General features: G+C 30.4%; 1 protein-coding gene across 4 annotated transcripts; it reads left to right on the top strand.

Moving 5' to 3' along the window:
* Positions 1-175: 175 nt before the first annotated feature.
* LOC105214696 (NPC intracellular cholesterol transporter 1) lies at positions 176-21925 on the top strand. Of its 4 annotated transcripts, none has more exons than XR_008470167.1 (14): positions 176-434; positions 635-984; positions 5629-5802; positions 5905-6061; positions 6146-6222; positions 9984-10208; positions 10285-10477; positions 11839-11955; positions 14432-14745; positions 14994-15293; positions 15365-16754; positions 17264-18177; positions 18254-18330; positions 20578-21925. XR_008470167.1 is itself a non-coding variant. In XM_011188258.3 (14 exons), exons 2-14 carry the CDS (start codon positions 877-879, stop codon positions 20581-20583), a joined length of 4008 nt encoding a protein of 1335 aa, XP_011186560.1. In that variant the 5' UTR covers positions 176-434; positions 635-876; the 3' UTR covers positions 20584-21925. The 4 variants fall into 4 exon arrangements, 3 of the variants coding, with proteins under 3 accessions (XP_011186560.1, XP_011186558.1, XP_011186561.1); XM_011188258.3 differs by having other exon boundaries at positions 11842-11955; positions 17264-18136; XM_011188256.3 differs by having other exon boundaries at positions 17264-18136.
* The last annotated feature ends 5670 nt before the right edge of the window (positions 21926-27595 follow it).

Raw genomic sequence — 27595 nt, 5'->3', positions numbered from 1 at the left:
ATAGTATATTAGATCAAAATCCGTATTCAACTAATTGTGACGCATTAAAACGCATAACGTATACCATTCACATGACGTATTTGAAAAACCAAAATTGATGTGGCAACGCTCTTTATGACATTTAACTTATTCAGCCAATTAGAAAAATAGTGTGGTGAATACGTTCACAATAAATATTTCTGATGATAAAAGCAAACGGATTCGTTTATTATCTGCTCTTTGCCTTATAATCGCGGAGTCAGTGATATTTGTGATTTTATTTCCCAAACTTATTGCAAAATGCTTTGGAAAAAAATTTAAAAGTGTAAAAGAATATAAAATTTACCTTTGGCTAACACTGCGAAAGTTTAAAGAAACTTAAGTATAGGAATATTTAATAAGTGCTACGCAAATTCAATCCCCAGCGAGTCGCTGCTAAATATCGATTTGTGCAAGTAAATTTTCGTAACTGACATTTTCATGGACAAACAATAAATTTTATTTCGATACAAAATATTCTTTATAGAAAACGTAATTTTAGTTATTAAGTCGCATAAATTATGTACGGACAAAGATTTGCCATATAGTATTCCGACAACTTATATTAAATTAAGCATTGTATACTAACATAATCTTGTTTGTGTGTTGACGACAGGGCGCTGGCGAGAGTGTGTAAACATATTTCTATATGTGCGGGCATATATAGTTAATGGAATTTGTATGCATATGCGTAAATTGTGCTGACCTCCGCTGCATCCAAAAAAGAGCAGTTAAACAAAATCACTGATTCAACTATTATATTGAGACGATACTAGTTTTCGCGGAGTTTTGCTGCCGTGTTGAAGACCGGCGGATACTCCGTGTTGTAAAACAACAACATTCGTGCTGAAAATTACGATGGCGCAAACAAAACAAAGTAGTCCGCAGCACAGCTATCGTATTAAAAGGTTTCATCACCTTATATTTTTTGCTGTATTGACAAATCTTTTCGCTAACAGCTTGCAGGTGAGTACATAAGTACATTGTAATTTAATAATACTCGCATATTCATACATATAAATGGAAATAGATAAAACTTGTTTAAACTTTGTACTTACTAATTAGCTGGGATGTTGCAATAAGCAAATTTAAGTGTGGTGTTTTTTTAGATAATCGTAAAATTTGTATAAATAGTATATTATGCATTAAATTGTTGTTTAAAGATAATGGCATGTATGTATGCATGCTCTATAAAGTCGAAATCTGCTAGTCGTTTAACTGGTAATAGCTGCCATGATTACATTAGCTAATAGACCATGTAATTGTTGGCATCATATATAATTTAATGGCATAACACACACTCTAAATTGTTTTGATATTATCAGCAGGAAAAAATATGTATATGTATAGTCATAATTGTGTTTAAGTTATCAATTGATATATGTATGTTGCTTGAAAATTATCATTAAGTATTTAAAATGCACTTTTCACATATATCCATTACTATTGACTTGACTAATAGTAAAAAGTTTTCACCATCACAGTATCTCAATAACAAACATAAAAAGTTCCGTTGGGGTTGTAAGTTATTATTTTAATAAAATTTACAAAATATCATAAAAAATCATAATTTCCGAATGCACAATTTTAAATTATTTGTGTGCATTATTGCTTCTCAAATATTCAATTTGCATATTTCAATTTCTTATCTTTCTTCTCTTTTATTTTGCTTTTGAATAATAAAAAGGCTGCAGAGCAGTCAATGCAATTCTTATCTTATGCACAAAAACAAAGAAATCTATATGCACTACCATATGTGTATAATGAAAGTCTGCATGAAAAAGCGTAATACCCCTTAACTGGGTACTATATCCGAATGTGATTTTAAGGTTATACGATAGTGAATTTTTTCGTAAGGACACTTAAGTATGGGAAGTTCACATGCATTCTTGTGCTTTTAGATTATTAAAGTGATCTCTACTTCTCCCCTTGAGCCCCATTTTCTGTTTTTAGAATGCATATCGAATATTAACTAATAAAAATATTTTCAAAATTAAAAATGTAAAAAGTTAAAAAAACGTGTTTTATTTTCAAAAACAGAAAAGGCATATTTTTTGTCGCACTCTGCTATTTATTTTAATAAAAAATATGCATATCGTATATTAACCACTAAAAGTATTTTCAAAAATAAAATGTAATAAGTTAAAAAAAACGTGTCATGTTATTTTTTTGAATAAAAAATGCATATCGTATATTAACCACAAAAAATATTTTTAAGGTTAATTTTTTCAACAACAGGAAAGCCAATTTTTTGTCGCACTCTGCGATTTTTTTAATAAAAAGTGCTATTCATTGCTAAGCCATGCAATGTTTAGTACTGATTATATAGCTGAATAGTCGGAAATGGTTGAACAAAATACATACATGTAACGTCCACGGTTAACAAATAAAAAAGTAAAGTTGTGTCGTCAGCAAATCCCGTTTGAATTTAGGTATATAAAGTGATTTGCAATTCTATCATTTCGATTTCTTAAATTTATACGATGTAAATATGAGATCCGTTCTCAAGATTTCTGTAAGCATTTTTTCTCTGGTGAAATAAATAAATAAAGTTTATTGACGAAAGAATTTGAATTTGACTATTGAATAATGTATACAAATAAATTTAACTTGAGTATAAATTCTTAGTGGCTTAAAGTTGCACAAAAAATATGCATGGGATTGTTAAATGTAAATAGTTTATGTGACGTACATAGTTCCTGTTTTAAGACTCATTACTCATATGAATGTGTAATCTCTTGGCTTTCTTTTATTTATATTACTTAAAGAAGAGATTAAACTCGGGTTGTCTGTTTAAAATGCAGTTTAAGAATATATGTATGTTAATAATGTTTTTTTTTACCACACGAATAGTGTCACAACTCAAAAAAGTCGATTTTGAGCATATGATTTAATATTGCTATAACAGTCAGATCTTTGTATTCTATTCGGATTTATATCAGGCAGGTTAGAAGGTTTTATTATTTGTGTTGTTTTTTTTTTGTTTTATGCTACTACAACACCTCTATTCAACTTTGTTAAGTTCTTTTGTCAGTAATTTTTTATATGCAAATTTTTCAGAATTTGAAAAAAAATGTTAGACTGTTGTTTTTGTTTGAAAATTGACAAAAATTATTATTTAGACATATAATATGTATCATTGATTAACGTTGATAGTCTATCAAAGAACAGTAACCTTGTATGACCAGAAGTCTTTACTTTTATACTTAACTTATATAATATTTTGAACTTTGATTCCAACTTTATTTGTTGTCAAATTCCATAGTAAGAGGCCCTGTTGCTTATACTACGTTTGTTGTTTTGTGAATATATATATACGTGTGTTATTATTGCCTTCATTAGCTGCAGATCACTTTTTCTCGTGCTGCCATTACTTATAAATGGCATTTCTCCATCAGCTTTTTACTTTATTTTGAAAATGTATCGATCAACTTACAAACAAACATACATATATACTTGTACGCCGGCCTTTTAAACATACATTCTCACATAGTATTATTATTTATATACTGCGTCTGCACTTTATGCCACTCTTACGTAGCTATGCTTTTACGTACGTACATTTGTATATACAAATTTCCTTAAATTGAGTGCATTGATGATCGTGTTAAATAAATTTATTCTGAATATTTAATTAAAAAATGTATGATATACATTGATGCGAATAATATTCTAACTGTCATACTTGATAGGTCAGTTTAGGTTCAAGTATCAGTTAAATACTTAAACACTATTCATACATATATATGTATGTATGTATGTACCTGTGTATGTTGCGTACTTTATTTAGAATTGTCAAAGGAAGCATATTAAACGCTTAAATCACTATGCAGGTGTAATAGTTAAGTTTCGAAACGTGATTCGTTTTATCAAGTAATTTGAGTGAGTCACGAGTGTGCGTGTGTGTGTCAGAACACAGCTGTAATTTCCTTTACTTACATTGTATTAAACCAAGGAATGTGTTAAATCTTTACTTTAAATTACTTTAAATATTACGTAATGCATTTTACATATTTAAATAAGGTTTACAAGAGATGTATATTTTAAACTGCCGGTTATTCAAATATTCTTTAAAATCAGTCTTTATTATGGTATAATATTATTGGATGGACAATTTGTTGCTGAATATATGTATGTTCTGGTAACGCGGCGATGTGTTAGACGTGCTAATAACGCCATTAATTTCAAAAACAATTTTAAGCGGTCTCTACTTCTAGTAGAGTCTAATATTTGAGAAAAAAAAAATTACATACAGTGGAACTTCCATAACCCGAACTTTTGATTTGGTAATAGCGTTTAGAAATCAAATTTCATACAAATGTCCTCTGATAACTCAAAACTTCCCTAACTCGAGGTTCTCCATAACACGAACTCTTCAATCAGCTATAGAAGTCAAATTTCATACAAATTATCTTCCACAAATCGAACTTTTCGATCAGGGCATAATACAAATTTAAAAATTTTAGTATCGAGGCAGAATCTTAAAAGAGTCTCTCTATATCGTAAATATTTTTGTGGATTATGGTGATTCGAGTTAGAGCTACTGTGCCGATTTCAAAAGTTCGGTCAACATTGGAAATCTTCATTCATCCTGAGTAACATAGGCTATATAGTTATTGCTAGAATCTCAACTTTCAGGAAATAGTTCTCAGGTGAGGGTATCAAATGATTCCGTGATGGAGAATCTTATTCTGAAACAGAAAATCGTTCTGCAAGTCATTCTCTTCGCATCTCAATCGCGCGCCAGATAGTCGAGTAACGAACGTTCGCAGCTGCTTGCTGAACAAAATTTCAAAATTTGCCAAGTACGCGCTTGAGAGTCGAGAACAAAATATTAGAAATATACAAGCTCGCACTAGACCGTCGAACTCTGAGCGTTCCAACACCTTCATAATCAGAGAGAAAGACAACGGACACAAAAGACTAGAGACCGTAATCAAGTTTTAGTTAGCGGTTGGTGAAATTCTGTATTCCTTTGAAAGAATATTCGATGCCATTATGTATGGAATTCGATTTCTTTTGCATGGCCACCACGGATACGTTTGCAGAAGTCCAGAAGCTGAACCCAATTTTCAACGGTTTTCAAACATAAATCGACCGATACTGCCGCAATTTCACGTTCGATATTCGTACGAAGTCCATCAATCGTCGCTGGCTTGTTGGCATAGACCATAGACTTGACGTAGCCCCATAGGAAGTAGTCTAATGGCGTCAAATTGCACGAACGAGGCGGCCAATTGACTGGACCATTTCGTGAAATAACACGTTCATAAAACTTTTTTTTTTCAATAAATCGATTGTGACATTCACTGTGGCGCTGTTCTGTTGGAACCACATATGTATTGTCCAATTCCATATCATCCAATTCAGGCCAAAAATATTCGGTTACTTTTGTAGCGTTTCTTTTGATAAACCTTTATATTAAGTTTCACTAGATGCATGTTTTCGTTTATCTTAACTGCTCTGAAAACCTAGTAATGCACATAGCGTAATGATTAATTATAACTACACATACCATACATACAAAATCATACCATACATATATCTATAATTACTCATTCATATCAAAATATAAATTAAAATTCTGTTTTTTTTTCTTCTTTCGAACAGGACTGCGTTTGGTATGGTGTTTGCAATGTTGATCCCTTAATGGGACACAAACAATATTGCGTTTACAATGGCACAGCAAAGGTTATGCCTGCCGATGGATTGGAATTAATGAAAGCGAGATGTAGTCATTTGCTGGAAGGTGGCGCTACTGAATTTTGTTGTAATAGCGATCAGGTAAATAAAGCGATATCTAAATGATTGGTTATAACACCATGTGTCATAATATTTACCATTTAAATTATTGTATGTATAATATATATTTGTTCTTATTTTAAGATCTCCATACTCAACGAAAATATAAAACTAGCTGCTAATTTTCTCGAGCGCTGCCCATCGTGTATGGCAAATCTTGTGCGTCATTTATGTGACTTAACGTGTTCGCCAAAACAAACGGAGTTCTCGAAGATTGCTGAGACTAAAACCACACCGGAGGGTAAGTGAAAAACACACACAAATGTTTGTGTTTATGCTAATTGCACTATTTCGCACTTAAACGCTTACGAACGAATATTTATAGGTAAAGTTTATGCTACCGCCTTGGATTTACACATAACCGCTGCTTATATGAATAATACGTACAAATCATGTTCACAGGTAAGTTCTAAAATCTATTTATTTGTTTATTGAGTTTTTGTTACAATTTCACACCAATAATGGATCACAAAACAATTGTTAGTATTCATTTCAACTCGAAATGGTACCAAAAGATTAATTAATATAATAAAACCTCAATAATATATTAATGTACCTACATACATATATATAGTGTGTAAATTATGTAATGTGTTTTTATTGCAAAAAAAAAAAAAACAAGTCTAATCGAATAACGAAAATTATAATATGTAGTATATGAGAACTGAGGTAATTCCTGAACCGATTTCACTCATTTTCACCACCAAGGTAGACTATATCCAAGACTATATGGTTACCTATTTTTGCTAAGTTATCTCACATAATAACTGATATAAGCGGAATAAAGCCCACCGTATTTTTGAAAAACCTATAATTATGTATATGGGAGCTAGGGGAAGTTATGACCCGATTTTAAAATTTTTTGGAATAGAGACACACATTTGGAAGAAAACGATTCCCTCTGAATTAAATTAAAGTATCTGCGAGATTTATCGATATTTTCGGTGAAAAATTATCCTTAGGCAGTGACTTCTTCATGTTCGATATCCGAATATGCAGTATTTGTATAAACTTTTATTCCGCAATCTTCATCGGTTCCTTATGTATACATTGCAAAGTGAAGGAATCAGATGGACAAAATTTAGTTATATAGAAATTGGTTTAGTTGTTCCCGAGATATTGTTTTTGACCCATAAATGGGCGACACCACTGAGTGCAGCTCTCCTCTGCCATTTTTTCTGTAAAATTTAGTGTTTCGGATGTGTTTTCCGTTAGTGAGTTAACGTTTTTTAGTAATTTTCAACCTAACCTTTGCAAGGGCGAGGTTATTATCCGATTGTATCAATTTGTATAGTGTGTAATGGGGTACGTAAGAGATACGACTGCAGAATATTTGGTTTATATAGTTTTATTGTATGTATGTGATTGGCGTTTAGCCGGTTATAGCAGAATCGATGAGAGCGCGCCACTCGTCTCTTTCCTTCGCAGTTCGGCGCCAGTTGGAGATCCCAAGTGTAACCAGGTCGCTCTCCACCTGGTCCCTCTAGCGGAGTGGAGGCTTTCCCCTTCCTTGGCTTCCTCCGGCGGGTACTGCATCGTACATTTTCAGAGCTGGAGTGTTTTCGTCCATTCGGACAACATGACCTAGCCGGCGTAGCCACAGTTTTTTTATTCGCTGAACTAAGTCAATGTCGTCGTATAACTCGTACAGCTCATCGTTCCATCGTCTGCGGTATTCGCCGTTGCTAATGTTCTGAGAACCATAAATCTTGCGAAAAATTTTCCTCTCGAAAACTCCTAGTGTCGTCTCATCTGGCGTTGACATCGTCCAAGCTTCTGCACCATAAAGCAGGACTGGAATGAAAAGCGACTTGTAGAGTTTGATGATATATGTAGCTTTATTGGTTTGCGAGATATTCACAAAAAACTTTTATTGCGAGAGTATTAAAAAAACATTTTTATTTTTTTATATACAATGTACATATATAAGAAAAAACAAAAAAAAAAAAACAATTTGTAGGTTAGGTTTCTTTGATGATTCACCGTAGCGACTGCTCATAAAATCTTGATTCTGAAATCACTTCACAAACCGCAGCTACTATAAATTTAAGCTGAAATGGTTGCCAACGAAAATATTTCATATGCATGTATGCTTGCAATTGCAATTTCTCGTTATTTCTTAGTTGTGATTTTATTTAACTAAAAGTACACAGCTATAAATGCATGAATTCCCCTCTTCATTTAGAACGTTCGTTCGTGTATTTAAATTAGTAATTATATACAGTTGTCTGCTGTTACTGGTATCCATTTCGTTTTCACTGACAATTACAGACAGTTGCTCGTGGAGAAAATCTATGTTTATCGAGCCAACAAGCAAACGTTGATTGTAATTATATACACATATGTATGTAGGTACGTTACCTGAACCTACATATATTTAATTTATATCACAGTTACCAAGAAGTAATACGTTGCAAGACTTTATATAAGCTTTTATTTATATTTCTACATATTATTTATGTCTGGACTGACCTTTCCTAATAAATGAAAATAATATCTTTGGTTTAATACCATTTATAAATACAGACATGTGAATTTACCGTTAATATACAATGTATTTAGTAATATTTAATTCCAGAAAATGTCATTGAAAACTGTTAGATATATTGTGTGTGAGCTTTGCTTGTTAAATTTTAAATCGTTTCCGGACTTCTGTTCCTTGGTCCCATAAGAAGATTGCTTTCGCAGATGAGTGAAATCGGATCACTACCACGCCCACAAAATGGCGAAAACCGAAACCGAAAGTATATAAGGTGCCATAACTAAGTCTTTAATAAAGTTATAGAAGTAAAATTTGGTACAGGGAGGGGCACATTTGGATGAAATTTTAAAGATATGTATATCAACGAAATTCTCTAGGGTCGTTGTCTTCGGGCACTTCCTTTTACAGTCTAAAAAGTTAGGAATCGGATTATAACCACGCCTAGTTCCCATACAAAGGTTATGTTGTAGATTATTGAAAATTCAGTAAAGAAATACCTTACAGTTTATTATAAAGATGGGACTGATGCTAAATTTTAAATGTGTGTGACTCCGTCTACTTATGGGACAAAAATCATATCTCTGAAACTACTCGACCAATTTCAATGAAACTCGATTCATAATATTTGCCTGTCATCCAAATGATATGTTATGAAAATAAGCCAAATCGGTTCATAACCAAGCCTACTTTCCATATACAAGAACTTTGAAGTCGATCTGAATCGTTTGCTTTACAATATACATAGTAAGCATTAGTGAAGATATGGGAACAGAGCTTTGCACAAATACTGTATTTATAGTGTGGCATCACCCTTCTAAAAATCACCGTAATCGAGCCATAAGTTTTCAAGGCCCCATTTATCGAACTTCTTTATCGAGTGCTTCTAATAAATTTTTTACCGAAAATATTGAGGTTTTTTTGAAGAAATTCAACAGGAATATTTTTCTTCAAATAATATGACTTCGTGCCAAAAATGAGTGAAATCAGGTCATAACTTCACCTAGCTCCCATATATCTAATATTAAGGTTTCCAACTTTCAATGGACTTTATACAATATATATGACGAATATGTGGGTCAAATTGTGTATTATATAATATAAATAAAGTTAAATAAATAAATTGCGAGAGTATAAAATGTTCGGTTACACCCGAACTTAGCCCTTCCTTACTTGTTTTATTTTATAACTGAAATATTTCACACTCCATTCGATGTGAGGCTAATGCGGTCTTTCTTTTATTTTACGATTTTTATTAAACGATTAATATACGTTAGAACTAGGAGGGTGGCAAATCGAACATACAACTACAATCAATCAAATATATTGATATAATCACAAGAGAGAACTCTTGCGTTATATTCAAGAGAATATCTGTATTGTTGCTTTTACTAAGATTTTTTGACAAGTATCATTTTAATAGACTCCCTATTATCGCGTGTATAACGTGTCTGATTCATTCTAATATACATACTCATATATAATTTAAAGGTACTAAGTTCAAATATCGATAAACCAGCAAACAATTAACACAATTAGTTATTAAAAACTAATTTAAGAAAAATTATTTATGCATGAATAGTTAAATAATAACACATTTAAATACCACCAAAAACAATGAATATGAATTACAATAGAATAATTAAATAAATAATTTAAATTTTATATTTCCTTCCGCCCGCAGGTCTCCGTGCCATCGACTGGTCAGAAGGCTTTTGATTTAATGTGTGGCAGTTACATGGCCGCACGTTGCAGTCCAACAAAATGGTTTGGTTTTATGGGCGATAAGGATTCCAATCCGTATGTACCGTTTCAAATCAACTATATACAACATGAAAATAGCTCAGCCATAATAAATGGCTTTACGCCTTTGAATTCGAAAACCACACCATGTAATGAGAAATTGAATGTAAGTTGTCACATATGGCCTTGTTTATCTAACCATATTATTGAAAAAAAAAAAAAAAAAAATGTTTTCCTTACAGGATAAAACTCCCGCCTGTGGTTGCAGCGATTGTGAGGCTTCTTGCCCGATACCCGTACCGGAGCCACCACGTCCGGAACCCTTTAAAATTGCCGGTCTCGACGCGTTCGCTGTGATAATGACAGTTGTCTTTTTCGTAGGCGCACTGCTCTTTCTCATGGGCGTATGCCTATTTCCCTCCAAAAGAAGTGAAAGTAAGTTATTTGTTAGACAGATTTATTTAAGTATATGTATGAAGGTATTAAATGCTAACAGCATATGCGCTCATTGAGGGGATTCGGGAATTCAGGGGTTTCTCATCAAGCGTGGCATGGAAGAAGTAATAATATCTATTGCGGATACTGCATGCAGATTTTATATATTTTAAAATTTTTGAACTTTTGTGTGTGTAATATTTTTTCCAACTAAAATTTTGATAGGTTTTTAATGAAATTTTGTATGGAAATGTATAAGCAATGGAAATCATTTAAACTTTATGTTTACAGTTACTTTGGAATGTATACTAAAACATGTTTTCCATAATTAATTGGTTAGTAACTGAGTTAAATTGAAATGAGTTAAGCAGATAAAACAGATAAGTTCACAAAGTATAATGTTAGAAGCACTCAGGAAAGTAAAGTTTTAAGTTTTTTTATTTTTGATAATTTTTGATAAAAAAAATTTAAAATATTTATTGTAGCGATAAACATTTTTTTTCGTAATTCTAGATTCTAGCAATTTTTGACAATTGAAACATGAAATCGTAATTAAAATAACCAAAAATTTAATATCTTTCTGAGACTGTGTGAACGTCCAATTGCCACAGTGTATGTCGTATGTAACAGTAATCTTGGTTAGTTTATTTCGAAAATCTGTTGAGTCTTATAAGCGTTAGCCTGTTGCTATACTTACTTTTGGATAAGCTATATGTGAGTTTAAGCAGTTTTAAGTGGATATTCAGTAGTAAAATAATATAAAATATATTTAAATTTTTTTTCGAAAAAAAAATTTCGAATTATTTTCGAATAGCTACAATTTTTTTTTTTTAATTTTTTTAAAAAGCAATCAGATACCAACTAGTGGGTGTTAAGTAGTAAAATAATATACAAAATATGTTAAATTTTCTTCGAACTGTTTTCGTATTATTTTCGAACAGGCTACAATTTTTTTTTTAACAGAAAGCAAGCTAAATACAAACAATTGGTAAGGTTACTCATCATATACAGGTGATAGCTGACCGTTATTTTTTTTAATGAGCTTTTAAGTTTTTACAAAAAAAAAAATTGGTTTATCTTAAACTCAAAATTAGTTCTCAGAAAAAAAGAATATATACAAATGCTACAAAAATTGATTCCCACTGTAAATATATTAATGAATTGGCTTTTGGTGCATTCGAAAATCATTTAATGCTTTAAAAAATTATATTCATCGCTACAAAAATGATGATATATGGATTAATTATTTTCATACCAAATATTTTCAAATTCATCTTTTTTTTCCTAATTCATACATTTTTTATTTACTAATAACTCTATGATCTTCTTATTATTATTATTATTGCATTGGTTGTTTAAAGTAGGTGATGGTTTGGATAGTGGGCTTCGTAGCGCCACAATAAACAACCGATTCACTGGACAAGTGAGTAACGAGTTCGCACCTGAGGAGGATTCCCCACTACAATCGAAAATGGGCAGTATGTTGAATTATTTTGAAAGTCTTCAAATTTAGTGTGTCGTAGTGTACTGTGTACAAAATCATGCTCAACAAAATTATGTTTGCTTTTATTTGTAAATATGTAACTGCTGCTCTTCATCTATATACTCTAAACTGTATTTTAGGCATATATATTTTCATATATATGCGTTTGTGTATGTGTGTGTATTCTAATTGGCTTAATTTTCATTTTAGTTGTCATTGAAGACAACTATAGCTTCGTTAATAACTGTAAATGAGTTAGTGATGTTAACTGTGTGTTTCATTGCTGCATACATATATTATATGAGTTGTGTTCTCTTAGTTGCATCCGATTAGCACTCATTTATGATGAATGCTGTTAAAATTATTGACAAAAAATCAAACTTGCACTGTGTTCAATTTATGATTGCGAAGAAGAAAAAAAATTTTGTTGGATTGACTACCTATTGAATTTCTCTATGGAGGACTTATACTAAAATAAAATATATAAAAAAATAAAATAAAATAATATAATATAAAATGAAATAAAATAAAATAAAATAAAATAAAAAAAATAAATATAAAAAAAAAAAATAAAATAAAATAAAATAAAACAAAATTAAATTAAATTAAATTAAATTAAATGAAATGAAATGAAATAAAATGAAATGAAATGAAATAAAATAAAATGAAATGAAATGAAATTAAATGAAATAAAATGAAATGAAATGAAATGAAATGAAATAAAATGAAATGAAATGAAATAAAATAAAATAAAATAAAATAAAATAAAATAAAATAAAATAAAATAAAATAAAATAAAATAAAATAAAATAAAATAAATTAAATTAAATTAAATTAAATAAAGTAAAATACAGTAAAATAAAATAAAATAAAAAAATAAAATAAATTAAATTATATTAAATTAAATAAAATGAAATAAAATAAAATAAAATGAAATGAAATGAAATAAAATTAAATAAAAAAAATTAAATAAAATATAATAAAATAAAATGAAATGAAATGAAATAAAATAAAATAAAATAAAATAAAATAAAATAAAATAAATTAAATTAAATTAAATTAAATTAAATAAAGAAAAATACAGTAAAATAAAATAAAATAAAAAAATAAAATAAATTAAATTATATTAAATTAAATAAAATGAAATAAAATAAAATTAAATTAAATTAAATTAAATTAAGTTAAATTAAATTAAATAAAATAAAATAAAATAAAATTAAATAAAATAAAATAAAATGAAATGAAATTAAATTAAATTAAATTAAATTAAATTAAATTAAATAAAATAAAATAAAATAAAATAAAATAAATTAAATTAAATTAAATTAAATAAAGTAAAATACATTAAAATAAAATAAAATAAAAAAATAAAATAAATTAAATTATATTAAATTAAATAAAATGAAATAAAATAAAATAAAATAAAATTAAATTAAATTAAGTTAAATTAAATAAAATAAAATTAAATAAAATAAAATTAAATAAAATAAAATAAAATAAAATAAAATAAAATAAAAAAATAAAATAAAATAAAATAAAATAAAATAAAATAAAACAAAATTAAATTAAATTAAATTAAATTAAATTAAATTAAATAAAGTAAAATACAGTAAAATAAAATAAAATAAAAAATAAAATAAATTAAATTATATTAAATTAAATAAAATGAAATAAAATAAAATTAAATTAAATTAAATTGAATAAAATAAAATAAAATTAAATTAAATAAAATTAAATAAAATAAAATTAAATAAAATAAAATTAAATGAAATGAAATGAAATGAAATTAAATTAAATTAAATAAAGTAAAATAAAATAAAACAAAATAAAATAAAATTAAATAAAATAATTAATTATTAAAATAAAATAAATGGAAAATTTAATTAAATAAAAATAAGATAAAGAAAAAATTTAAAATATAAAGAACAAAAAGGAAAATAGCGTATTTTATAACTCAATTTGCAGCTAATAAATGTGTCGTAAATGTAATGTAAAATTAAATTTGTGACTTAAATAAAATAAAAAATATATGCGAGTAGAAAATAATAAAATAAATGTGAGTAATATACTTTCTCTCTTTCTCTCTTAAACAAAAAAAAAAAAAAGAAAGAAGCGTATTATATAACTCGGTTTACAGCTGATAAATGTGCTCAAAGCAAATTTAAAATTAAATTTGCGACCTAACCATAAAGAATTATACTCCCCTAACCGAATGAGAGAATTTCAAAACTTCTAAACTCCAACACTTGCACAACTTCAGTAGTTGTAATGCAAAGCAACCGCCACTCACCTACCTCCTAACATCTGAATTTCACATCTTCATAATATTCAAACTTCAAATAACTCACTACAATGCTTCTTCTCTTTTTGTGCAAATTTTTTTAACAGTTTGAATTCTTTATATATTTTCTCTAAAGAGAGAGAACGTAATTAACTTATGTAAACTTCGTTTGTTTTTTTGCTTTTTATAGATGATGAAAACGAAGTTGACGGTGCACCACAGGGTACGCTTGATGAATACGAGACTGGTTATTTCGAAAATCTCGGCGCTAGGACCGAGAAATGTCTGGAATCATTTTTCACCACTTGGGGCAAATTCTTCGCAAGTCGCCCGAAATTGACACTAATCGGTGGCATTTGTTTTGTTATCGCTATGGGTTATGGCATTAAATTCCTACACATCACAACCGATCCGGTACAGTTGTGGGCGTCACCGCAATCGAAATCGCGTATTGAACGTGAATTTTACGATTCGAAATTTCAACCGTTCTATCGCATCGAACAGGTGAGTGTACTTTGGAAATGCATAAAAAAAGCGGTTTGTTATATTGGCGCTCAAATGTAGGCAATATTTTTTAGACTAAAAAATAGTTTATATTCAAATGACGAAATGTAGTCTAATAAATGACGGTGGTGAGATTTTGGCATAATATCTCCTATCAAATGGGCTCAATTAAAATAATATTTGCAACATAAAATTTAAATAAAATACTATTCGTTTTTTTATTTATATTTTTCATTATTTTTTCACAGATAATCATCCACGCCGTCGATTTGCCCGATATCGTACACAATACATCTAACGGTCCAATACATTTTGGCCCAGTTTTCGATAAAGCATTTCTCACACAAGTCCTAGAGCTCCAGGAAGACATTATGAATTTAGGTAGAAATAGTAATGGCACAGTTTTGGAAGATATATGCTTTGCCCCGCTATCCAGCGAGAGCACCGCCAAAAAGGATGTATCTAATTGCATTGTGCAATCCATTTGGGGTTATTTCGGTAACGATTTGGAGCGTTTGAATGAGACTGAAGAGGATGGCAATTTCGAGGTGAGCAAACAATTAACTAACTGTTGTTTTACATATGAATATTTATATTTTTAATTCTATTTCCACCACAGGTTACCTACTTGGATGGCTTGTATCAATGTATGAGTAATCCATATCTCTGTTTGGCACCTTATGGCGGACCGGTGGATCCAGCTGTAGGCCTGGGCGGTTTTTTGTCACACGGTGAACAATTATCTGGCGATACGAAATTCGAGCGTGCAAATGCCATTATACTAACCTTCCTGGTGAATAACTATCATGATAAGTCCAAACTGGGTCCGGCATTGGAGTGGGAGAAACGTTATGTAGAGTTTATGTTGAACTACACGAAGACACGCATGGGCAAACATATGGATATTGCATTTACTTCAGAGCGTTCGATTGAAGACGAACTAAATCGTGAATCGCAATCCGATGTCATGACCATACTCGTTTCCTATTTAATTATGTTTGCGTATATTGCGATCTCTTTGGGTCATGTGCAGGAGGTGCGTCGCGCGTTAATCGATAGTAAAATTACTTTAGGCGTTGGTGGCGTGATCATAGTGTTGGCCTCCGTTGTCTCTTCGGTTGGCGTATTCGGCTATATTGGCGTGCCAGCCACACTAATTATCGTCGAAGTTATACCCTTCCTAGTGTTGGCCGTGGGTGTCGATAACATCTTCATATTGGTGCAAACGTATCAGCGTGATGCACGTCGCGCCGATGAAACGCACGAGGACCATATTGGTCGTATATTGGGACGTGTGGGACCTTCTATGCTGCTGACTTCGGTTAGTGAAAGTTGTTGCTTCTTCTTGGGCGGTCTTTCGGATATGCCCGCGGTAAGGGCTTTCGCATTGTACGCTGGCATGGCGCTACTCTTCGATTTCATATTGCAAATCACATGTTTCGTTAGTCTGCTAACGCTCGACACTAAACGTCAAGCTGAAAATCGTTTGGACATATTCTGTTTTATACGTGGCAAGAAGAGTGATGCCCTACCACACACCGAGGGTTTGCTGTACAAATTCTTCAAGAGCGTCTATGTACCATTCCTAATGCAAAAGACTATGCGTGTTATCGTTATGATCATATTCTTCGGTTGGTTGTGCAGCAGCGTTGCCATTGCGCCACGCATTGAAATCGGTTTGGATCAGGAGTTGTCAATGCCGCAGGACAGTTTTGTTCTACACTATTTCCAAGCGCTAAACAAATATTTAAGTATTGGTCCACCAGTGTACTTTGTGTTAAAATCCGGTTTGGATTTCTCCAAAACATTCCATCAAGATCTTGTTTGTTCCGGGAAGTATTGTAATGATGACAGCATGTTGACGCAAATCTATTTGGCCAGTCGTCGCGGCAATATGACATACATTGCACGTCCTGCCTCCAGTTGGATCGATGACTACTTCGATTGGAGTCAGTCGTCAAGTTGCTGTAAATATTATCCGAAAACTGGCGACTTTTGTCCACATCAAAGTGAGTACTTATTTTCTTACATTGAATTTATGTATGATTTATAGGTTATGTAGAATAATATTCAATATTAATATACCATTAATATTGCTATATACCAATTATAGCCTTTTCGCACAGCCAAATTAATTGATCAATTAAAAATTTTATTGAGAAACCAGTTATTGCCCTTCGCACTGCCGGCTACTCGATAATCGATCAGCTGTTATACATATTTGTTATTGCTTTTCATAAGAAGGTGGAAAGTTTCAACAGTATTTTATCAAGAGAAAATCCGAATGACTATAATATCTACGTTAGCGGGTGGTTGGTGCGGTGATGACTGTTCATTTATATTGAACTCTCATAAGACAGGTCGTTCGGTTCTCTTCGTCTACGGGTTTACGTCGTGCACTGTTTGTACTATAAATCTGCGGTTTATTCGACAAGGGCCGGTTAATTGATCGATTAGCTGCTGTGCGAAAATGCTATTACACAATTTAACCGTTACTTATTTGCTTTTCCATTTACAGAGACTGAATGTGACAGCTGCGAAATTGATAAAACCGATCGTCAACGTCCTACAGCGCATGATTTTGGCAAATATCTAACGTTCTTCTTGCGCGATAATCCCGACGATAGCTGCGCCAAAGCCGGACATGCTGCTTACGGCAATGCCGTACAGTATAAAACTAATCCGAGTACAAATCTCTCTACCGTCGAAGCAACCTCATTTATGGCATACCATTCCATATTGAAGACATCCGCCGATTTCTATGAATCACTACGTGCAGCACGTAAAATCTCTGCCAATATAACGCATATGTTGCGCGGCCGTTTAATGTCACAGGGTGTGCCGTTCGAGCAAACACTCGATATTGAAGTATTTCCATATTCGGTCTTTTATGTATTCTACGAACAGTATTTAACCATGTGGCCCGATACGTTGCAAAGCATGGGCATTTCAGTGCTCGCCATATTTATTGTTACATTCGTGCTAATGGGTTTCGATATACACTCATCACTGGTGGTGGTGATAACAATCACAATGATTGTTATAAATTTGGGTGGCATCATGTACTATTGGAATATATCATTGAATGCGGTGTCGCTGGTGAATCTTGTTATGGCCGTTGGCATATCGGTGGAGTTCTGCTCGCATCTGGTGCATAGTTTCTCGATTTCAATGGAGAGTACACGTGAGAAGCGTGCCGCAGATTGTCTAACTAAAATGGGCAGTTCGATATTTTCCGGTATTACTTTAACGAAATTCGGCGGCATTTTAGTTTTGGCTTTTGCCAAGAGTCAAATATTCCAAGTATTCTATTTCCGTATGTATTTGGGTATTGTGCTGATTGGCGCTGCTCACGGACTTATATTCCTGCCGGTGCTACTCAGCTATATTGGTTAGTGATCAAATCAAGTATCTAAGAAAATTTAAAATATGGTTTGTTTGTCATATTCATTTGCTTTTCTATATAATTTTATTTAAATTTAACAATTTCCTCTTTTTCTGCACGCAGGCGCACCGATTAACAAAGCCAAACTGGTCAATTATCAACGACAGGCCTATAAAGTGCAAGAAACATCGCTATCTACGGTAAGCTTGAAATGAAGTATTTTAGAATTTTGTCATGAGTTCTTGGTGTATCAATGTTTCATAATCGATATCATTAGTTGTTGTAGTATCATTGTTTAATAGCACTGTACAACACACGGCTGGTTATTGGACAAAACTATTTTTTTCCGGGAGATTGAGTCATAAATACAAAAGTGATTATCGAATTTAGCCTCCAAAATCGAAATATTTGGATACGAATTTCGAAAAAAAAGAATTAATAAAGAATTATTAATAATTACAAGATTTCGATATATATTTTTTTTTATTATTTTCGAAGATCAAACTTTGACTCTTCAAAAGTCGATTTTGTGGGCGCCGTAAACGAATACCCATGGTGCCTGTAACAGATACATATTTAGTGCCACATTTAATTATCATTTCATGATTCGGAAATCGAAATCCAAATTATAGGAATAGTTTTTTTCTAAATGCACCATCTTGATATTTACGATTTTTGACTTCGGTTTAAATCGGGATGACTAGTAAATTGCATTTATCATATCGATCTTTAAAGTAATCGAGCTTGAATGCATATGGAATACGAAGATGATCGTCTATATAAGACGTATCTGAAACCATGTCTTTAAGGAATTACGTGGGTTTCACAAGGGTATTTTTACAATTTTTTTATATACACAATCATATATTTCATTTAAACAATTTAGCTTATCAAAGATACATATTTATAGAGTTTTTGAAATATTTACAAATTCCGAAAACTCAGCCGTTGGCACCTTAACTCTCTTGTCGTGTCCAAAAAAAAGGTCTTGCCGTGAACATCATAAATCATGATTGGTTCATCTAAAACAATTAACCAAAAATATTTCGATAGTACATGGTTAAATCTAGTTAATGAACTAAGGAAAACGAAAAATATTGAAATTTGAATTTTTGACCGAATTTAAACCAAAAAGCTCACTTTTTAGTCAAATTTTCGCCAAAAAATAGTTGTAATAAACATAAAAAAATGCTTCTTCATTAAGTAGATAATTTTATTCCAAAGGTGTGTGCAAAATTTGAACAAAATCGCTTCATAACTTTTCGAGATATCGTTTCCACCGCCTTGAAAAATTTAGTTTTGAGATAAACGCTTTTAAAGTTTTATATGGAAATTGACTTGGCTTGATGGGCGGAACTTGTAGGACTAGGACTATTACTCTAATTGATTTGATATTTTTGGATAGTTCATCAAACATATTGCACTATTTAATAAGACAAAAAAAATCCAAATTTTGAAACCCACCTAACCCCTTAAGCAAACAATGTTTATTTTTGTTCAATCTCGTTTACAAAATATAAATAGATTTTTAGGAAGTCAATCTTAAAACTGATGATAGGATCAAAATAAAAAACATTAAGGCAGTAGTCTGATTTAGAAGCCGAAAAAAGCGTTTTTTAGCCATTTTTTTTTTAAAGGGAAGGAAATGATTGCGGTTAACGGAATTTTAAGACGATAGTGTACTATATTTAAGGCTTAAAAAAAATATTTATTATTAAAAAATATTGAAATTTTTTCAAAGTTATAAGTATTTTTCTGGAGCGCTTGGAGTCTGCACTTGTAAATCGGTGCCGTTGATGGAGGTCGTGCGATGCATCTGAAACAGTCGAACCAAATTTTTTTTTAATTTTCTAAATATTTTCGAAGTTTCAAAAAAAATTCACTTTTTTAACAAAAAAATTGACTTTAAGTTGCAAAACAAGTAGTTTAAGTAATACTTTTGTCCAACAACCTAATTTAATACTGAAGCTAAATCACTTTGGGTTTTTTCGATCGGACATATATTCTTTTTGCTATCGCCGGCACCGTTTTCTAACACTTGTGAAAATTAAAACTATAGAAAACGCGCCTTAAAGGTCTGCCTGAGCATTCGCACCTGCTCGACGCCGGCTACTAAAACTGATCTAGCTTCGAAAATATGTCGATGGAATGGATGGAAATATGGAATTTTGAAGACATATTCTTGGGTAGTTTTGGAAGCGATTTAAAACAAAACAAAAAAATCGATTTTTTGAAGCCTGTAAAGCAGACTACTGCCTTAACAGTCTTAGAATTTTATTGTCAAACTTTTTTGTCCCACGATTTGAAGAATAACTATCTATATGATTCACCAAACATTGATAAATTATCCGAGTCAAAAACGGCCAAATCTCACAACAAAAGATTTTGATTGGATCGCAATATATTTTATTTATATTTTTAATATTTTCTCTTACTCTCACTTCTAGACGTGATGCGAATCGATAATTTACCAAAGAGACGACTCACCGTCAAGTCCAAAAATTATCATCCAACCAACACCATCAACGAGCATATTCACATTTTTTCATCAATACATCGGCAGGGCGTGTCTTTATCGTGCAGCGGAGGTATGAAGATGACAAATGATGTGATGATAATGTAAAAATCAAAACCAAAAACAAACCACAAAAAAAAGAAACAAGAAAGCATAACGCCCCAGTCAAGTTAGAAAGTGAGCATGTGTAAGTGACGGAGTAGCGAAACTTTATTTGCACTTGTAACAGTTCAGGAAACAGTAAAAAAAAAAATTATAGGGTACAAAGGAAATATAAATGTATGTATGTAGTTTATTGTTTTTAATTTTTTCCCCCGAATGCGAGTATTACAGAAATATGTGAAAAAGACAAACAAAAACAAAGATTTCTTTACGAAGTAATTTATATATATACACAAACACACACACCCGTGTACGCAAACAAAAAAAACGTTAGTTGTGAGGTTCGTAAAAGGCTTTTGTATTGAAAAAAAAATAAAATAAAAATAAATTATTTCAAACAAGCACCAATATGTACCCAGCCTAAATCGAGCTCTGTGATAAACTTAGGTACAGGAAAAAGTGAACAAATCATAAAAATTAAATACAATGATAAATAAACTATAGAAGACAAAAAAAAAAAAAACAGCAACAACATTTGTATTGAACAAAATATGCAATCATATTTCCATAGACTGGTCAACTAGGCAGTAGCTGCAGCACTGAAAGCATTCGTGTTTGGCTTTAGATTTTGAAAGCCGTTAGTATTTTTTTGGCATTTTTCAATTAGATATTTTTAATTATCAAGCGTTCTCTTATACATACATAATAGAATACATTTCCATATAAATATTCACACAAATACAAAAAATATGCTCATACATATGTTTGTATGTTCTACAGAAATATTCATGCATACCTAAATATTACATTTTTTAGTATATACATACAGATATCACGCCTATTGGGCTTATATATTCTCAGCATTCATTAATTTTTATTTTCGAATATCTTTTTGCTAATTGGATTAAAGCGAATTGAAATTATTTTTTAGCTTACATATTTTTTTCTAAATTATTATTATTATTTGCATGCTTCGGAGAGTCCGTATTATACATATATACGACTTGTTTGTGTGTATAAATGTAGCATATTTAGACTATATTAGCTAGCGATATTAGTACTTTGGAAAACTTAAAAATGTATTTTTAGGTTAAATGAATTATATATTATATTATTTGAAATAAAAAGCACTGTAATAAAATTATTTATAAACTGTGTGACAATGCACTTTTCACAAATTGAAGTTTTTTTTATTTATATATATTTTATGTTTGTTCATTGATTGTTTTTATTTTACTTTTTTATTTGTTTTTTTTTTTTAATTATTTTATATTGATTTTTCAATACTTCTTTTGTATTTATTTTTGAAATTGTTTATATACAGTGGAACTTATATAACTCGAATCACCATAATCCACAAAAAACCTCGAGTTATAGAATTTTCATTAAAACATACTATTTTTCAAAAAACTTTAAAATATACATTTATACCTAGTTGTAATTTTGTTTGTTGTTGTTTGCTATTGCTTGGCTTTTGACGTCTGTATTCCATGCCTTTGTTACATGATTTATGCAATTCATAAGTGTTCGATTCAAGGAAGTAATTTGTATGGTATATTTGACTTCTATTGCGAAGAGTTAAGGAAGTTTGACTTATGGAAGGAAATTTGTATGTAATTTGATTTCTAAACGCTATTATGGAAGTTCCACTGTATTTTCATTTTATTTTTAATTTGGTGTTTTTTTCTAATTTTTTAATTTACCGCATTATGGTGTTTATAGAAATTAATATAATTTTTTAAATCTTATTTTATATTTTATTTATTTATTGAAAAAAAATATATTTTTTATTTTAATCATTTATTGAAAAAAATATATATTTTTATTATATTTATTTATTGAAAAAAATATATATTTTTTATTATTTTTCTATTATATTTTTTTTTAATTTTATTTATTTTTTTTTTAATTTTATTTATTTTTTTTTAATTTTATTTATTTTTTTTATTTTATATTTTTTATTATATTATATCGATTTTTAAAAAATTATTTTGAAATTTTTTAGTTTTTTATTTTTAATTTATTTATTTTTAATTCATTTATTTAATTTTTTTTTTGTAATTTTATAGGATTTTGCGTAATTTTATAGGAATTAAGAAATTTAGTTTTTGCATAATTTTTTGTATTTTTTATTTTAAATTTGTATTTATTTTTGAAAATTTTTATTTATTTATTTTTCATTTATTCCATTTATTGTTTTATGTTTTTAAACATTTAAAAAACTTTCGAATTATTTTGTGTTATTTTATAAGCATTGAAATTTTAATTTTAATTTTTTTAATACTATTTTTTTTATTTTATATTTTTTTATTTCATTATTAAAAACCAATTACATATTTTAGATATTATTTTTGAAGATTTATTTTTTATTTTATTTTACACAAATATAAAAATAATTTTTCTTTCACTTTATCTCACGCTTCGTTTTTATTTTGGCTAATTTTATATATTTTAATTTCTTCCATTTTTTTTTTGAATTTACTTTAATTTCTTATAAAAAAATTTATATATATATATATATATATATATATTCATAAATATATTTGTATATATAATTTCTTCCTTAAAATTTACATTTTTTGTTATATTCCATTTTGAAATTTTTATATTTCTTATAATATTTATTGATTTTCTTTAATTTCATATTTGAAAATTATTATTTTTTATTTTTATATATTTTTTTATATTTCTTATAAAATTTACTGATTTTCTTTAATTTCATATTTTAAAATTATTTTTTTTATACATATTCACCATATTTTCATTTTTATTTTTTCTTTTCTATATTCACATACCTTCTGCTACTAAGCATTTTCGGTGAAAACTGCCTATTACTAGCACTCACTTGCTATTTAAGTCGCTTATTAATTTTTATTATTCAAATACACTCCAAAATATTTAAAAATTGCAACCAATACATACCTACATACATACTTACATATTTATAAACAATTTTAGTCGCAAATATTTTGTTCAGCATAGTGAAAGCGTGTTTGATATGAAATTTGTACTACCCGAATTGATATTACCGTTTTATGCAAGCAATATTTTCATTTTTTATGATTAAAAATATTTTACAAAAATCACACAGTTTTCAATTGGTTTTGGTTTATATACGATTTTAAATAATATTACAATTAATTTAACTTATATAAAATATATTATATTATTTATATAAAAAAAATTAGTAAAATTCACTGTCATATTTAGTTTTGGTATTTATTGGTGCTTAATAAATTTTGTTGTATGTGTAGTATGGTGAGAGCGAGCGAAATGGTACGAGTACTACGATATCAGCACCAAGAGCAAATAAAATATTAAAGGTTTAGGCAATGTATATGTATTGTATATTATAAATATGAGTTGAAAATTTAATGTGGCCTTCTTTAATTGAAAAATAAAAAGAAATAAATATAATACAAACGAAAACAATTAATGAATACAAACAAAGACTAACTACCATACAATTTGGTAATTGTTGTATGCAAATGAAAATGAAAATGGCATAACTGCAATTTGTAAAAGCAGCAAATGCGTCAAATTGCAGTTATGTGTAAACGTATATTGTTTGTAAAAATGTTATGTAAAATGTGTGTGTATAATTAAATTGGGAAGTCTTAGCAAATACAAAAATTAAATCAAAATGCAGCAAGTGAAGTTACATGCACATAGTCACACAAACATACGCATTCATACAATATTTTTTATAATTACATACAATACATGAACACATACATTTGTATCTATGTATGCAACCACTACATACAAACAGTAATAATAATGTATGTATGTGCATCTATTGCACTTTTTCTGTATGTATTCGTATACTATGTAGTTATACAATATACATATTTATAACGAAATACTTCTCTATATAAATGTATGTGTTAAGCGCAAGGCAAATGTGTGTGACAAATAGTTGAAACATGGATTCAACAACTATGGACTATATGTGTATAAGTGAAGCGGTATAAAAAAAATATATATATTAATATATGAAATAAAACAATTCAGTTCCTGGTATACTGACTACGGACAGGTCTTATAACGTGAAAAACAAATAACACAAGTCTTTATTATTATAAATATGTAACATATGTATAGTAGATAATGGCGTATACTATGGTAATAAAATGTTAAAAAAATGTAATAATTGCGGGTTTTATTTGAAAATTTTTGTGAGGCAGTATTTTGTATTAGTCACTTCGTTATTAGGAGGATGGGGGGGTCATGGGGCGAGCTAAAGTGAGTAGGTAAAGCCCGCTTCTGCGGTTGTGCGTAGGGCCCACCGCATAAAAACGAATTACCCAATGGAAAATCGATTAAAGATCCCGTCGGTGGAAACAGTAAGAGGAAGACTTCCACTCAGTTGGAAAAATCAGTTGGAGAGCGATCTGATTTCGCATGTAATTTCCAATTGGTACCGAATCGCAAGAAAAAGAGAAGAAATTATCAATTCGGATATAATCGAATAACGGTTTCTACACCAATTACAATATATAATTTATAGACTTTATGAGCTGCTAAATACTTCATCAAACATAAAGAAATTGAGACTACTAAGAAATTTTAAAAATTTAGCAAAAACACGCACCATATTATTGTGGCGTTCACTAAGTAATTTCGTTTGATTAAAATAGCTGATCTTATTGACTTTTTGTTGATCTTTGAACAGTTGATATATATATATATACAGAGGTAGTCAAAATTATTTACACATCGGACGTTTTTCTACAAGTTTCACACAAAAAGCTTTCGCTTGTTGTTGTCGCAGGGTAACAAAATGATATGTTGTTGTAAACCTTGATCTATTCCCGAGCGAATGAAGTCGGTTTGGCAAGAATAGCTTGAAATATGGCGGAGAAATAGGCAAATGAACTGAAGACTCGTAGTAGTCAAAAGTATTTACACACATTTTTTTGCGTCAAAAGTATTTACACACGGCGATTTAGCCTTTATCCTTGGATTTGGTTTAAGCAAGAGTAGTAATTTGATTCTATTGCATTCATAACAACCTAACTCAGCCTTAAAATATAAAAATTGGTAAATAAAATGTCGAAAACAAAGGAATTATCGATTATAACTAGATTGGAGATTAGTACTAAGTTTAAGACTCGGGCTTAGGCTGCGGAGTTAGTTAAAATTTATAGAATTTGATGGAATACTGTTTATAATGTTATTAAAAAGAAGGACAAGAACAATTACAAGGACAATTTAAAGATAATTGGGCGGAAACCTGTGATAACTCAAAGAGAATGCAGAAGATTAGTAGGAACTGTCATACAAAATCTCACAATTAGTCCTCTTAATATTGCAGCATCATCGAATCAGCATATTGCATGAACAGCCAATGATGCTACACTGCTAAGGACATTTAAAAATAGTAACATAAATACATACGTTGTGCATAAAGTTGACCACTTCCGAAACCAAAAAAGCTTAATTTCAGAAATTAAAAAAGCGATATGCCCCTCATTTGCCATTGATTACATCCTAAAGCCTGTCGTGGGCAGATAAGGCTAAATTTTAGTTCCATGGCTTCTTTAGTAAACGCTTTATGAATTTACCACGTGAAAAGAAGAATAATGCAGTTTAGACGCTAAATAGAGTCGGTGGTGACATTATGATTTTTTGGGCAAGTTTTCCTTACTTAAGTTTTGGAGATTTGGTACTAATTTTGGGACCCTAAATCATCAGGATATATCAGAACTCACATGGCCATGCCATTGTAGTGGTCCGTCAGCCTCCTCCAACTATTTACTAGATTTTACATCAGGACAATGCTCCATTTCATGAAGGATCTTTACCTACAAAAGTTTTAAGTGAAGCAAATCAAGTTGACCTCCGCACAGCCCTGATCAAAACTTTAGTCAAAATGTTTGGTATTTCGTTAAATATCAGAGGACAATTGATATAATAACCGAAAACGCCGAAATTACCGACAATTGGTCAAAATTAACAGGTAACTTAGCGCTCAATTGTGGTTAATCAATTCGGACCATAAAACAGGCTGTTATTGATGCCAAAGGCGGTGTAACCAATTATGAATTTATCGCCTTAGAATAGTAACTTAGACCAAACATTAAAATTAAAAAAATTATCAATAAAAACTAACAGGATAATCCATTTCATGTTGTGTGTAAATACTTTTGACTATTCTAGCAATTCTACCCAAACTGACTTCATTCGCTCAGGAATAGATCAAGGTTTACAACAACATAGCATTTTGTTACCCTGCGACAACAACAACAACAAGCGAAAGCTTTTTGTGTGAAACTTGTAAAAAACGTCCGATGTGTAAATAATTTTGACTACCTCTGTATATTTGGCGTAGAAACCGCTTTAAGCGTTTACAGTCGAATCTACCAGAGCGCGCCACTCGTTTCTCCTTTTTTGCTTTTTGGCGCCAACTGGAAACACCAAATGAAGCCAGGTCACTTTGCACTTGGTCTTTCCACCGGAGTGGAGGTCGTCCTCTTCCGCGGCTTCCTCCAGCGGGTACTGCACCGAACACTTTCAGAGCTGGAGTGTTTTCATCCATTCGTACAACATCATCACCTTTACTTTGCAATTGCCTTCTCAGTCCAAAGTATCACCTGTTGGCAGGAGTGATACTGCGTTGGATTTCAAGCTGTACACTCTTGTAGAAGATTGTACCTTCTCTATTTAGCTCTGCAGCTCGTATTATTTTTTCTAGCAATAAATTGAAGATCTCGCACGATAGTGAGTCACCCTGTCTGAAGCCTTGTTTGGTATCGAACGGCTCGGAGAGGTCCTTCCCGATCCTGACGGAGCTTTTGGTGTTGCTCAACGTCAGTTTACATAGCCGTATTAGTTTTGCAAGGATA

The sequence above is a fragment of the Zeugodacus cucurbitae genome, chromosome 3 (assembly GCF_028554725.1).
Source record: "Zeugodacus cucurbitae isolate PBARC_wt_2022May chromosome 3, idZeuCucr1.2, whole genome shotgun sequence".
NCBI classification, from domain to species: Eukaryota; Metazoa; Arthropoda; class Insecta; order Diptera; family Tephritidae; genus Zeugodacus; species Zeugodacus cucurbitae.
The sequence above is the reverse complement of the archived record's forward strand: the minus strand, read 5'-3'. Positions and strand labels throughout refer to the sequence as shown.

Excerpts from the sequence above, each read along its gene's own strand:
- LOC105214696 (XM_011188256.3), top strand. The coding sequence starts at position 877 with ATGGCGCAAACAAAACAAAGTAGTCCGCAGCACAGCTATCGTATTAAA. Across the intron at positions 10,478-11,838 it reads TCCCTCCAAAAGAAGTGAAA|TAGGTGATGGTTTGGATAGT; the intron begins GTAAGTTATTTG and ends GGTTGTTTAAAG. Across the intron at positions 18,137-18,253 it reads GGTGCTACTCAGCTATATTG|GCGCACCGATTAACAAAGCC; the intron begins GTTAGTGATCAA and ends TTCTGCACGCAG.